The sequence below is a fragment of the Augochlora pura genome, chromosome 2, assembly GCF_028453695.1.
Source record: "Augochlora pura isolate Apur16 chromosome 2, APUR_v2.2.1, whole genome shotgun sequence".
Lineage (NCBI taxonomy): Eukaryota > Metazoa > Arthropoda > Insecta > Hymenoptera > Halictidae > Augochlora > Augochlora pura.
Genome location: NC_135773.1, coordinates 22,867,759 through 22,883,387, shown reverse-complemented (window position 1 = coordinate 22,883,387; position 15,629 = coordinate 22,867,759). Strand labels below are relative to the sequence as shown.

General features: G+C 30.8%; 1 protein-coding gene across 5 annotated transcripts; it reads left to right on the top strand.

Annotated features, from left to right (window-relative positions):
- The first annotated feature begins 181 nt into the window (after nt 1-181).
- On the top strand, nt 182-13,852 carry Larp4b (La-related protein 4B). 5 transcript variants are annotated; one of them, XM_078196403.1, is made up of 11 exons: nt 182-253; nt 349-505; nt 1,899-2,265; nt 2,784-3,033; nt 3,185-3,325; nt 3,483-3,707; nt 3,966-4,108; nt 4,444-5,283; nt 9,489-9,708; nt 9,920-10,023; nt 10,124-13,852. In XM_078196403.1, the coding sequence occupies exons 2-10, from the start codon at nt 490-492 to the stop codon at nt 10,013-10,015; spliced, it is 2,298 nt and encodes a 765-aa protein (XP_078052529.1). In that variant the 5' UTR covers nt 182-253; nt 349-489; the 3' UTR covers nt 10,016-10,023; nt 10,124-13,852. The 5 variants fall into 5 exon arrangements, with proteins under 5 accessions (XP_078052529.1, XP_078052532.1, XP_078052531.1 ...); XM_078196406.1 differs by lacking the exon at nt 349-505 and having other exon boundaries at nt 183-253; XM_078196405.1 differs by having other exon boundaries at nt 189-496.
- The last annotated feature ends 1,777 nt before the right edge of the window (nt 13,853-15,629 follow it).

Genomic DNA, 15,629 nt, shown 5'->3' with positions numbered 1-15,629 from the left:
TATGGGACTAACTGTAAAATAATGTACACTGTACTTTATTCTGATTTTACTTTACTATGTAAAGAATAATCATGGACATGCAGAAATCTTCAAATTTAGCGGGTCAGTGTCGCGCAAACCAACCACCAGATTTCGCTTCTGTCGGGCTACATTACCTCCAACCCATAATGCATTGAGCTACGGCATGTGCCTTTCTGTGTCGGCCATTTTGTAGTTTCCTTGAGAAATTGTGTTGAGTTGATTCATCTTCTCGGTAAGAATTTTATAAAATTCTAAAACGGCGCGAATCACATTGATCCAAATGATGTAGAGGATTGAGGGCAGATGCTTATGGCTAACTATTCATAGCTTGAGAACGAGGAATAAGGTTGCGTTTTTTGCGCACAACCGTGTGCGCTCACGGTACTTACACCCGAAGAACGAGCCAGTAAACGAAGCTGCCGAGAACACCTATTGATAAAGGCACATGGAATCCGGGATTGTTTCGGGATGAATGGTGATTTCGGTAACGATATACGATACGCATAAGTGTACTGTCCAAGTGGTTGTCACCATATCTGCGTGCGTGAACGTGTTGGCCCGGCCAACGTCTCGCTCTATATTTGGCTAATCGCATCCAACATATTGCATATCTTGCCTTTTCAAAATTTTTACTTTCCATGCTGTAACCTTTTCCAAAGAACTATATCAGAAGGATACAATGTGACGTTTAAGTGTGAATGCTTGACGATTACACATTGATTCTGAACGAGAGCAAATCTTAGCATGTGGCACGGTTTGTACGATCAACATTCTATTTTGACTTCAATCCAGAGTCAATGGAACATTTCATTTTTCATTACATATTCAAAGTTTCGTTGTTCTGTTGTGTACCCTTCGTTTAGATTGAAAAATAATTATCCGAAAACTAGTAGTACCATAATGTCGTGATGATGTTTGAACCTTTAATTTTCATGTTTATTGTCCATTCATAGTCGATATAGATATAATGTAAGTTTGTATAATTTGAATACGCGTATATATATGTATTTGAGCACGCACACACGCCCGCTTGCCCGCGCGAGCGCGCGCGCGCGCGCGCATACACATACTCATACATGTACACGTCGTGCATACGTATTATGTGCTATTGAACATGAGTGCGCGCGCGCATTGTACGTGCAACACACTTATACACGCCAATTACGTATATGTACGGATGCGTTCGTGTATGTGTATACGAGAGAATATATATAGGTACTACAAATGTATTACATCAGACTGGTATGTTGCATTACATACGGTTAATCATAATTTCAAAAAGTGCCTTCACAATATGACTTTGAGTAACAAATTTTGGACCTTGTCATCATTAATAATAGATAGTGTACAAAATCATCTGTAAAAAGTGTGCGTTTTAAAGAAAGTTATATCTCACTTAATGGGTGTACATATGCAATAATGTAAACAAATATTTTTTCCTCTAGTGTAAAGTTAAGAAAGGGCAAGAGGTCATTTCTAGAATTATTGATTTGTTTCACTAGTCATGAAATAACTTTATTATTATTTAAAGAGCAAGACTATGTCAGCAATCACATGAAATAATTTTCCGATCATATAATTTATGCTACAGACAATTACTTCATGCTATTTAATGTTGTCTAATTGCTTAGGTTACTGTATTTATATATTTGTATATATATATATATATATATATACATTGTTGAAGACATCATTTGATTTCATATGTTATATTAAGATATGGCTTAGACTTAAACATTTTATCAATAACTTATCTAGTTCTATGTTACATGTGATAACATGTAAGTACAATCTATAATGGATTGTTGGTGGTTTTCGTGGGATTAATTACCACCTTGAGTTACTATTTTATTCAATATACTTTTTATTCTCGATAGGGTACGTGTACATGAATGGGGACATTGGGAAGCTCCAACCAGGGGCGGTTTATCCAGCCACCCCTGAACCCTTGGGTTCAGTTGGGGGTGCAATTGGAAACACTGCGACCAATTTGGAATACAACGCCATGAACGGTGCTCCGAGCGGAACTGAATTAATATTGGAGGCAGGAGTTGGAAATTTGGAACCTTCACCACAGCATGCCATAGGTATAGGAGGTGCTGCGGGTTATGGTCCAGTGGATGTTGCTGCTTTAGGTGATGTGCCAAATCAAACTGCTCCAATGGCCGATTTATCATCCCCTGGAATACCTTTGGAACAATTAAAACAAATGCTCTCTTCCCAACTTGAATACTACTTCTCCAGGTAATTATAATGAGTAAGAATAGTATACCTTCAATTGTCTGAAGACAATACTATCATCTTATATCGCCTACATTTTTTAATAATAAATAAATGATATTAATAAATAATATTTAAAAAATGTCTGCCTTACTATGGTTAATTACTAGTGCAAACATTAAATATATGTATGTTATTGACATTTTGTCTTATAATTTTGTTTGCATTTTTTACTTTGATAGAATTATTGAATAAGTGAGGTTTATGTTCATTATGAGTGAGCATTTATTATAAAGGTTGAATATTTCACTAAAGATATAGTATTTCACTCCATTTTCAGCAACTTAAGTAACATTAGTATTAGTAAGTTGGTAGAAAATATTCAGCATATATACAAGTCATTGTAAAGCATGAAGTTAAGCTGTAAGGCAAACATTATGGTTTAAATATGGATTTGTATTTCTTTATCTTGAATTTTCTTTCCAAAACCTGTATGTATTCTTTTTAGAGAATATTGTACTATATGTATATTTACTTTTTAGAGAAAATTTAGCTAATGATACATATTTATTATCGCAAATGGATAATGATCAATATGTACCAATATGGACAGTAGCAAATTTTAACCAAGTGAAGAAATTAACAAAGGATATAAAGCTCATAACTGAGGTCTTAAGAGAGTCTCCTAATGTACAAGTTGACGAAGAGGGACAAAAAGTAAGACCTAATCATAAACGATGTATTGTAATTCTACGTGAAATACCAGATAGTACTCCACTGGAAGATGTGAAGGTATATTGAAGATGTCAAATATATATTACACATTATATCTTTTTACAGTTATTATTAATATTATTATTAGTTTTACTGTTATCATGATCACTGGAATATCGACTTTGTCCTCATCCGATAGGGATTATTAAAATTTTATTTCAATTTGCAGAATCTGTTCTCTGGAGAAGGGTGTCCAAGGTTTATTTCATGTGAATTTGCCCACAATAGTTCTTGGTATGTAACGTTTGAATCCGATGAAGATGCTCAGAAGGCCTATAGGTTTTTACGTGAAGAAGTTCGGGAGTTTCAGGTAAGTTCATATTTTTATCGTTCTTCCTTTATATATAAGACTAATTAATTATTCTTTATAGTATACGCAAATCATTTGATTTCTGTAGTGTGTAAATTATATCACTAATTCGTTGATGTAAATGTTTCATGTCAGTAAGTTGTTATTTATAATTCAGGGAAAGCCAATAATGGCAAGAATCAAAGCTAAACCAATGAATAGGCTACCAATACCAGCAGTTGCTGGGGTGGGTGGTATGAAAAATGGTTACAGAACTCCTCCGCCACCACCAGTTTATGATCCAAATAGCTACACAGCTGGTCAACAACGCTTCCTTTACACAAATGGCACTACTATGCCACAAACTACTATGCCGCCATATGCCAATCAAGTTCATTTATATGTAAGTAAATAATATTGTATTTTCACTATTGTGAAATATAATTACTATATTTACATTATAAGCCATATAATCATCATAAATCTTAGATACATCTTCTATTTGTTGGAACATAATTTATTTATAATGTCAGTATATTTCTATTAGCATTGACCTACACAAATTTGATATATATCTTTCAAACGAGGATAATACTGATCATACAAAACTTGAAATATTTGAAATAATGTGTGATGTTAAAAAACCTTATTCTTTTTGTAGCACCAACCATTTTATCCTGGAATTATGCCTTGGCCACCGGCAAGTCCTGCTTTTTTCGATATGTCAAGTGTTTTTACTATGAATGGTATGACATCGCATAATACATTTAAGCCACACAATACAAGATACAATCCTCGAAACAGGTACATAATTAATACTAAAAATTATTTTTAACGATATATGATCATGTTATTATTATTAGTAAATTTGTATGCTATGCTATTTATTTGTCATATCATCTGAAAAAATTTTTACTTATTTTTTATAAAAAATATAATTCGAGTATATTTATAATTTTAGTATTGCAATGCTATTGAAATTTTTTTTTCAAAATGTAATTATAGATTTATATAATACAACAGCTGTACGTACAATTACAGTATTGTTTGCACTGCATTACATTATCGACTAATTCATTAGTTACAATGCATACTTTATATATGTATAATACATGTTCGTACGCATATATATGATACAGAAAGCAAAGAAATGGGTCTGACAGACCAGCTTTGATGGATGGTGGTGGCAACATAGTGTCAATGGGTCGGACCTCGCATCCACCTATAAGTGGAACACCAATATCCTTAGGAGCAACTGTTCCAACCTTTACTTCAAGCTTGCCTACAGTGAAGCCAACTTCTTCTTCCTACCAGACGGGCACAAAGTTCCATTCCTCGCATACAACTATAGTGACTGGAGAGGCTCAGTATAATAATAATCACTCCAAAGGAACACAAGAGAATGATGCTCAAACTTTGGACTCTGGAGTTCAATTTCCGCGTCATCGTATGCATCGTAGGACCAAAGACCAAGAAATGTTGTCCAAGGCTAATAGTAGCCCCTTACCATCGGTCAGAGAACCTACCCCGGCCAGTAATAATAACACACAATGTAACCGAGGGGTACAATTCGATTTGGAAGCTTCTGCTTTTCCTCCTCTTCCTGGCCTAGATGCTGATCTTGCAAAATCCCATAATGCTTCAGTAGAGACTATCGGTGCCGATTGTACGCAATCGCAGAATAGGCTTTCAGACGTAGTTAAAGGTACTGCAAAATTGAAAAGCGTTAAAGAGAAAGAACCTGCAGGAACTTCACAACAGTATCAACAACCGACAAGTAACAGCAGTAGGTCTGCGAGTCCAGGGTCAAGTGCTGGTGGTCACACTGGTTCGCTAGAAGCCCCAACTGGTTCTGGCAGTGCATCGACTACACCTGTTACATCTACAAATACCAGCTCTAATGCTTCTGCTAGCAACAATGACTCCACAGACATCGCTCTCAGCACCATCACTCTCACTCCCCCGTCATCTCCTGATAAGTGAGTGTGCTTTCTTCTTATACCCGCGCGCGATCGCGCAAAACTCACAAAACACACACCAGACTCATTACACATTACACGGAATAAGGAAAATATAATACGTATACATATAATTACACACGCCTGCGTGTATATTTTTGGAGATGTACACGTATGCGTGTGTAAATGTGTGTTTATAATAGAGGACATGTTTAATTTTATTTGTAAAGGCTACTAGTTGTTTAATTACATTTCTAAAGTATTGCTTATTATAAATTATTGTTAAAACTCTTCAATTGCTTTTAATGATATATTTGCATATACTATGTATATATGTATAGATATACACACAGATTATATTACATCAATAAACACACGCACACATACACAAACTTCAGAATGACATGTACAGGAAATCTTATATAGCCTGAAAAAAGAATGCTATGCTATGTTTGATAGTGTTGGCTGCATTATATTTGCGTGCTATGCTCTGTATGGTGGATGTGTATTAGTGAAAGTTATACAATAGTCCACCTATATTTTCATATCATCTATATAAGAAGGAAAGGGAAAGACATTCATGATAGTCCATTAGTTTCAGTATACATTATGTTCTTTTAATATGGTATTATAGCAATATCGTTGAAGTTTATATTAAGTTACTCTTTCACAAACAGGACAGAAGTGAAGTAATAAATTAATTAATTTGGTTAAATAATACGAATTCGGAAGTATATACATTTCTTTTTCAATTCCATCAGTGTTCTTATAGGATTTTTTATTATTTCATTTTCAAGCAATTAAATTTTAATATTGTTGCGCCGGGGAGTAACACCGCCTGAACTCTCATCATTCGACATTCTTTTTTAATTAAATAATAAAACTTTGTACGCTGAATGAATTCAACACTATTTCCAATAAATTTACGGAATTATACAATGATTGAGAAAGAGCTTGTTTCAAACGTCTTGTCTTATCGACGGTCCATGATACTTTGCTGTTATCAACAATTGTAGTTGTTAATTAACGACAGTGTAGTCTATTGTATCTTTAATCCAGCTCAATCATATAGACATATCTTCAGGATCTTTAAAGACAGTGTTATGTATCTTCAAGGTTGTAACTTTTTCCTAGTTTCCAAAAAGAAATTGTTTCAACCAAGTCATATTTCAATTTAATACAATTACCTCTTCCATTGGATTATTTCTTCCATGAATGAAAAGAGTTTGTGTGTAATACCTACGTTGAACATTAAAACAAATTAACTAATGAATGTGCTCTCTAAATATATCCTTTCTTTTATTAAGTGATCTGGAATGATTGTCTTTTTTTATAAAATCCTCTAATGGATAAAAATTGGTTTATAGTTTCATCTGGATTGCTTCCGTCCTGAAATATGTGTTCATTATTTTATTATCAGCTGTATTCTCTCCATTATTGTTGTCTATATATGTTTTACCGTTTCTTATATATCTTCAGAATGTTTTGTTGTTGCCTCGTTTGTAAGAAACAATTCCATAAGTTTGTTATAATCTTCGATGAAATCAATGTTCAGGACAGTAAGAATACGTAGATACTTTTCTATAGTATCTAATCAGGGTTTCTCTATATTCCACTCAGTAGTTTTCTTCGGAAGCATTCACTACAGAAGTTGTTACACTCTGATAGCTAATGTTGCATTGTTCCAAATATTTAATCGGTTAACGGCAACACGGTTTAGGTCAGGTACCCTCTAGTTTTATTTCTGATTTGCCCTATCTCGCGTAGTCTTTATCTTTGACTGCGATGTTTTTTATGTTACGAAATTCATTTACTTCCAGTTTCTTTTTCAATTTTCTAGTTATCTATTGTGTGTTCATTGTAATGAATCAAGCAGTTCATCCAGATGTTATCAGTCTTAAAGATGTGCTTATAAAGGCTCATTAATCATGTTGGTTTAAAAGCATAACTGATTACACTGTTATCAATAAATGATTAAACTTGTTGATAACGATAGAGCATCCGACAATAACTACTCAATTCGTAACAATACTTTTTTTTAATGTATAAATTGTCCTACTATTATTACTATTATTATTATTACTATTATTATTATTATTACTATTATTATTATTACTACTACTACTACTACTACTATTATTATTGTTATTATTATTATGATTATCATCATCATAATCATTATCATTACTATCATTATCATTGTCGTTATTGCTAGAATTATTACTAATATTACTACTCCTACTACCACTACTACTATTACTACTACTACTACTACCACTACTATTACTAATTTTTACTACTACTACTACTAAAACTACTACTGCTAGTACTACTTCTACTTCTTTTACTACTACAACTACTGCTACTACTATTACTATCCTTCTTATTATAGTTATTGTTATAATTTTATTCTTACTATTATTATTACCATTATTACTACTACTACTACTATTATCATTATTATTAATATGCTTTCCCTTTCTTAATCATATTATACTCATATATAGTGCAGTAACAAGTAGGTGTAAGTTTCCTAAATTTACCAATTATTTTATTATCCATGGTGGTTAATTTTGTAGGTGTGCTCAGTTGTTCTAATTTGCCATTTATTTCTATTCATTGATATACGTCTTCTCTTTTCCATCGAGTGACAAATTATCTAATTATGTTGTCTGGAATGCCTCGCTAATACAGTTCTTTCATTAAAGAACAGATTCTTTGAATAAGAGCTGGTGCTCCACTCGATGAAAGAGCAAATATTAAAGCATAATATGCTCAAATCGTGGTATTCATTTAATACTAAGTAGAAGCCTTTACCATTTTCTCATGGTGATCTAATCTAAAAAATATAATATAGTGTTTCAATGCGTATGTATGCAAGAATGTATGCAGTATACTCTGAGGTAGCACAATTTATAATATTTCTTGCCTGTATTATCGCGGCAAATGAACAATACATATAAAGTAATCTATTATTCAGGGTTCTTTAATATATGATTTTATTCTTATTATTATTATTATTTTGCTACTGTCATCATTATCATTATTCATCATTGTCACTGTTAACATTCTCACAATATTATTATTGCTATTTTAGCTACTAACACAATTGTGGTCATCACTATTTCTTGCATTATAATTATTGCTGAAACTATATAATCATTGTCCATATCATGTTTACAGAAATTGTCATTTATTCTTTGTATCTTTATCAGTGTCATCATTTCCGTCATTGTCATGTTATTGTTTCTCTTTTTAACAATTAGTATCTGTTATTAATATAAAAAATAATACTGTTACATTAACAGTCCATAATTATTACTGTTATCGGTTATTATTGCTATCATTATTATCACAATTGGTAGTCAATATTATTACTGTCATTATTTTCTTGCTGCTATTACAATATGTAATCATATTTTAATATATCATCTATCCTCAACTACCATAACATTATTATCATAGCCATCATTGATACTATTGTTGCTATTACTAATATTACAATTGTTGTTATTACAAATTCTGTTGTTGCTATTTGCTACTGCTTTTATTACTATCGCTATTGTTACTGATATGGATTCTAATACTTTATTTATTATTATTATTATCATCATTTTTGTGGTCTTTGCCATCACAATAGTCATGAAATCATCGTCATTGTCCATCACTACTAAATCATCAACATCATTGTCACTATCATGATTACTATACTGTTATTATTATTATTACTACAACTACTACTACAACTACTACTACTACTACTACTACTATTATTATTATTATGATTATTATTATTATTATCTATTATTATAATATTACTTTATGTTATGCTATATTATATTATATTACAATTATCAATTGTTCATTTTCAAGTTACTCTTAAAGGCATTTCAATTAAATTCTTAATTTTTAAATATAAAATTAAGTTGTAATTTTTGGCACACGAGTATAATAAAAAGCATGATTCATTATTAATGGATGACTATAGATTGTCAGTGAAAGTAAATAAAAGATGTGTATACTGGTTTGTTAAATAAGTGTTGCAATCTTGCAAGACCCAATTCCCTTGACTATGTAGTGTTATTTTTTTTTTTTTTTTTTTTTTTTTTGAATGAAAACGTACACGATAGTTATTATACTATAGTTGTGCATGATATTATAAGGTGCACAGTTGTAATTATTTAATATGTATTGAATATATGTCTATTATACTTATGCACGTTCAGGTTTAGTCCTTTATTATTGAAATGCACCGCTGACAGATCTGTAAAGACTGACGATACAAACATGGTGAACGGAGTGGACGAAGCTGTTTCAAATGCACACGCAGGGGAAGACTCAGAACAAGTGACTAGGTGTCTACTGCCTGTAATATCCCTAAGTAATGCCCCTACTGCCTCACATAATTCTCAGTCGCAAGTGGGAGTGACATCAACCTTTCCTCTCGTAAGTTAAATTATTTTTTTTTTTATTGACATACTATGTTTTCTTTCTTAAAATCTTATGTTGACAGTTTTTAATTTCCTTTTAATTATTCTTTGTTGTAAAGACGGCTAGTAGTAACACAAAAAACATAAACCGTGATTTAATTCAAGTCTGATGTATTGTATATTAGTGTTTGCTACATTATTGTTTCATCAATTTGTTTCTGTATCAGGATCTTACGAGGCCAAGCTATGCCCAAGTAGCACAACACTGTCGTGAACTACCTTGTACAAAACATAAGACGGATGAAAGGGATGGAAATGTATAAATCAATATGTGAGTAATTACATTTGCCAGTGATACGTGTATTATTTGGAAAAAAAAGTCATGCAACTAATTACATAGTGAAAATATAGTGAAATGAGCGCCTTTACAGATACTACCGCAATGATTTTCAATATTTAGCTGTTATTCTTCATCTGGATTGTATGGATTACATACCACTGCTTTTATCCTACACCGGATATAGTGGGTATGAAGAAAACTTTTTACATTGTACAGTGACTTCGCCTACAATGAATGTGGTATCGATTAACTATGAATCATAAAAGATTATTTGAAGAAACTCTAATTCGCCGCATATATTTTAAAAATACGTTTGCTGGCAGGATAATACATTGTCTAGGAGAGTATTGTTATTGCTTTGGTTCTGTGATTTTGGAGGTACATATTTGTTAGCTTGTAAAAATGTTAAACTAAGGTATTAATCTTTTAATTCCTTTCTCCTCTCCCCTTTCATAGCACAGGGCCGTAACTGGGAAATGTTTATCTTTGTGCCAAAAACCTTGCTATGTGCGTACAGCTTAATGAATGTTCAGAGTGCAACGAAACTTATTCTCAAACAGAACGATAATTACAAAAAAAAAAAAAGAAAAAACAATGTAATTTTCAAAAGAGATAAATGATAAGGATATTTAAAGAGAATTATTTCTGTTTTCCAATAATTTTCCATGTTTTTATTTTAACTACTTCTAAGCAAGTTTTTGCATACTTTCCAGAATATTAATGACAATTATAATTAAATGTATGATTTAAAAATGAATCTTCAAATCAAATCGTTTCGTTTCATATGCGAATATAAAACAATCAAAAGGAGGGACAAACTTAAAAAAGAAATGCATAATGCGTGCGAGTTAAAAAATTTTGTTCCGCTCTCACTTTATCATTATCCAAAATTAGCTGTATTAGTTTCCTTAAATACTAACAATAAAAAGAAAAGTTACAAACATAGGAAATCTAATATAAATGTTACATTGATTTTATTTATATCATTACAGCCCGTGTTCCGACAGCAGAATCTTTAGATATATATATATATATATGGCAGTATACCTCAAGATTCGCTTATATTAAAAAATAAATTGAAACATGTTATTTTTTAATTGCAGCGTAATCACAGTTAATCGTGCAAGGTTGAGATACCTGTTACATACAATGGTCTTATAATATCACTCGATTGTATTACAGTAAATTAGAAGAAAGATGTGGGTTTGTTATATTTTCTTTGTTATATTTCATACATCCGCAAGGATTAGTGTTTTCGATAGTACCATCTGTTAGAGTGCATTATTTACAAAATTACAGAGAACATGAAAAGGTATCTAATACAAAATGTATTTAATTATTCTGCAGTTATATCATCATTACGATATTGTAAGATAAAAAAAAACATAAAATTGATATATTTGTACATGAAATTATCGATAGTTGATAAGACTTGCATAATGTAATATGATTCGTACAGTACAGAAAACGATATAACAGAGGAAGCTTATATAATAATGCTAGTACCACTCTGAAAATATAACATTCCATGTTGCCTCAAGTACATTCTAGTGTATACTAGATGCTTTAAAAATTTGTATTTCAAGCAAATGAAAAAAAAAAACACTAATACACTTACGCGTTGTTATTGATATTCTGGAAACGATATCTATATAGATTTTAATTTTTGTGTTCACCTTGAAGGGAAAGAAAAAAAAAGGTACATTGTTACTACGTTTAGGCACCTATTTACGGCACTGACTTTTCTTTTTAATGATACTGTTATATGAGATAACATACGATTTAGAATTATGCTTTGGCAAGTAATATAAGAGTTGTCAGAAGTGTATGGTCTTTGAGCACACATTTAAGTGCCTCAAAATGTTGTGTATATTACAGGAGCTTGGCTTTAGATGTTATACAATTATATGTACCTATACATTATAGCAAAGAAACGCATATGATATATTTGTTACTGATATGCGTACAGAAATCGAAATAATGGATATTTAAAAAAAAAAAAAGAAAACCAATCTCCTGAACTATAAAAAAATGATTACCAACCGTGTATAATTATACTTTACATTTATGATACTGCCTTTTAATTTTTTTTATATCTGAAACGATTAGCCCGTTGAATATAATGAAAAAAAATTTATTATCAGCTGTAAATGCATTAAGATATTATTTCAGTTTAAAATCGTGGTGCTGTAAAACACGTTTGCTCTAGGCTCCATTCTTGTAGCACAACTTACATTTATTATATCTCGATATCCTTAAAAAAAAATCTGGTGTAATACAGTTAAAATACATCGAGAAACAAGTATGATATATTTAATATCTACACATAAATTTATCTTTTTATTGGTAAATTCGTTCGTTCAAAACAAAATATTAAACTTAACATATACTTTGGTACATTTAATACTTACTAAACTTATTCGTTTACTTGTTCCCCTGGTTCCTTTTCTTTTCATTTATGCTTTATTTTAAAAAACGAGTTTATACGTATATACAATATTTTAACAGATTCAAAGAATGCATATTCAGAAATTATAAATGAGAAACGATTCGTTTTATTAATAAAAATACATTTAGCAAAGACATTTAGTGTATCGTAGAGATATTAATTTGATAAGTATCTGCCGTTTTTCATAACGAAGACAGTGTGTCACAAATTATCAGACTATCGGCACACTATTTTTTTGTCCAAAGTAATGTCCATCTTTTGATTTGTACGTGCATTATTAAGACTAGAAAAGAGTAGACAAACAGAAATACTTTTGTAATTAAACTCATACTCTAATTTATTAAATAATCTTTTAGTTCGTACCATATGTAATGCACATATTCACGAGAATTTACCGATAAAAAGATTCCTATAAATACAAAAAATACATACGTATGTACTAAAAAAAAGAATTGGATAAGAATTAATACTTCTCGATTATAGAATTTTAGAAAAAACGTAAACATGTTAAAGTGATTTGTCTTATTTTATGCGTTACTACCCCCCCCCCCCCCAAATAAATTATGTATAGCTAATTATGTGCATGCTTTGAATATTTGTTTTAATTATCCGCTACGAATTATATGTAAAAAAATTTGAAAGTTGATTCCTCTCTATACATTGTCTAAAACTAAATGTATGGAACTTAAATGTAAGAAACGTTAAACTGTTGGTATATCATATACCTGTACGATACAGAGTGAGAAAACAGACACACCAATACCTTGGATCTTAACGATCGCTCGTCTTGACGCAGGAAGCATTAATTGTTTACAATACAACTGGTGAAAGTATTTGAAACTTTTATGTTTTGAAAAAAAAAAATCTGTAAAAGGAGGAACACAGTAATCTTTTTAAACACGAAAAAGAAGTTGAGAAGACAGTAAAAAAAAGAAGAAGAGCTTTACACTGACAATGTAGTTTAATTAATATATATCTATATATATATATAAATATATAATTATTTCATGTAAAAAGAAATAAGAGTAAAAATAGTTTCAATGGTCCAGGGTAAGGGTGGCATACTGGGTTAAAATTGTGATTGGAATGTATGGAAAAAGGTATATTAGGACTACTCCGTTCTTTTTTGATAATCCTGTCACAAAATCGTGGCTGATAAACTTACGTTAACTCATTCGTCAGAATAAACTGTGATTAGATTGAAGTCCAACAGAAATACAATGTATAATGTACTCCGTTTCATAGGCTGCAAGCCTAGAAAGTCTGATTTTTTAACTACTATGAGAACTTGTGTATTATAATATGATCTACGACGTTTGTTTATTACTATGTAAAGTGACAAATTTCAAAATTAAACATTAATTACTGTTATTGGTTTTGCTTTTACTTTAGAACTTTTTAATATCTCATATTATTGTTAATACTACTTGTAACATGTACATTTTCCGTTCGTTAAAAAGAAAAAAAAAAGGAAAATTAAACGAAACTGTACAGATAATAGCTTAGAATGGAACATGGCCTAGCATTGTGAATAAATTATAGAGAAAACTGATGTATTCTCGTAAATGTAGTGTCGATTAAAACGAATCCGCATAAACGTTTGGGATAACAAAAAATGAGAACGTGTGTATCCCTGCATAATGTAATTTTTATTCAGGGCATAAAGAAACTGCCAATATCTTTAACACAAGAGACTGACAGTGTCTTTACACAAGATGCAGGATTCGATTCGCAAATCCAAGCTCTGTTTTCGCAAATAGCAAAATATATATATTTCTTTGGTGACGCTCCAAAAACGATACCATTTATATGTTACGAGGAATGAAAATCGAATTATTTTATACTTCTTATCAAATACATTTACACTTCAAGATCGTTTATCAGTGTAATGACTCGCAGGACATCAACCATTACCTCGCATATAGCATTACTTATTTTCTAGTCAATTTGATGAAACTTCGAAGATACATTTTATACTTCATTTCTGTTTTTCAATGGTAGAGTCTCAGAGAAAAGTTTCAAAAATTACTATCATTTTATAAAGTACCGATATCGAGAACAAATTATATGTGCTCTGTCTTCCTTCTTGTTAGCTCGAATTTCCATATAATAAGTAAAATTAATGATGCGTTGTTGTTTTAATTATTTTTATTTTCTTTTTATGTGAAGCGTTAGTAAAATATTACAAAAGAATAATGACATTGTTACTGGATTCAATTTCGTTTGGTCAAAATTCCAAGTATCAATTTTTTTATTTGACATTCATTCATTCATTATTTCATTATTCGTTTGACATTGTTCATTCATTTATAATCAATGTATCTTTTAGTTTAGTTCGTTTACGATGAAACGACATTTATCAAAAAAGAAAAAAAAATACTAAAAATATTACATTAATATAAAAAAAAAACAAAATAGAAAAATTACCTATATTATTGTGTATTCTTTCGTTAAACTTAAATTATTCACAAGGCATTTGGTTTTGATAAACGTTGTCACGGTTATGATACGATCAATTATTCATGGACATTTCTCTTTTTAATTTTTCATTATCTTTTTTACGTTCGATATCGTAGCGCAAACAGATTTCTTATAATTTGAAATCAAATGCACAAAACAGTCCTTTAATAGAATAATAAATGTTTACAAGAAAACCTTATATCATGAGATTTGTTTTATTTTCATTTAATGATTTGTAAATGCTGCGACGACTACGTTTCCAGAATGAATTAATTATTAAATATAAATGAAACAATATTATTCGAAGGTCTTATTGTTTTATTTGTTTGTGCACAAAACTATTTAAGCTCTATTGAAACGGCGACAAACGCATTGTTATGTATATTTATAAACTTAATTTAACGAACAAACATTCCTGATTAAATTTTGATTCATTCATTGGGTCTGTGTGCTTCTTTTCGCGCGACTTGTTTGCAAACGCAATCAACAGTACGCCATGTCTCTACGTTCGATGAAAAATTACGATACTTGTAAATAAGATTAATTTATATAGTAATGGGCACTGGACTACAATGTCGAAATTGAATGTTTCCAAAGATGCATATAAAATTGTAATTCCAATACATTCTTGGTTGCACATTGTAAATATTCAATATCTTCTAAACAGCCGCTGTTACGTCGTTAAAAA

Coding starts and splice junctions, on each gene's coding strand:
- Larp4b (XM_078196403.1), top strand. Junction 3,034..3,184: donor CTCCACTGGAAGATGTGAAG/GTATATTGAAGA, acceptor TTCAATTTGCAG/AATCTGTTCTCTGGAGAAGG. Junction 4,109..4,443: donor AGATACAATCCTCGAAACAG/GTACATAATTAA, acceptor TATATGATACAG/AAAGCAAAGAAATGGGTCTG.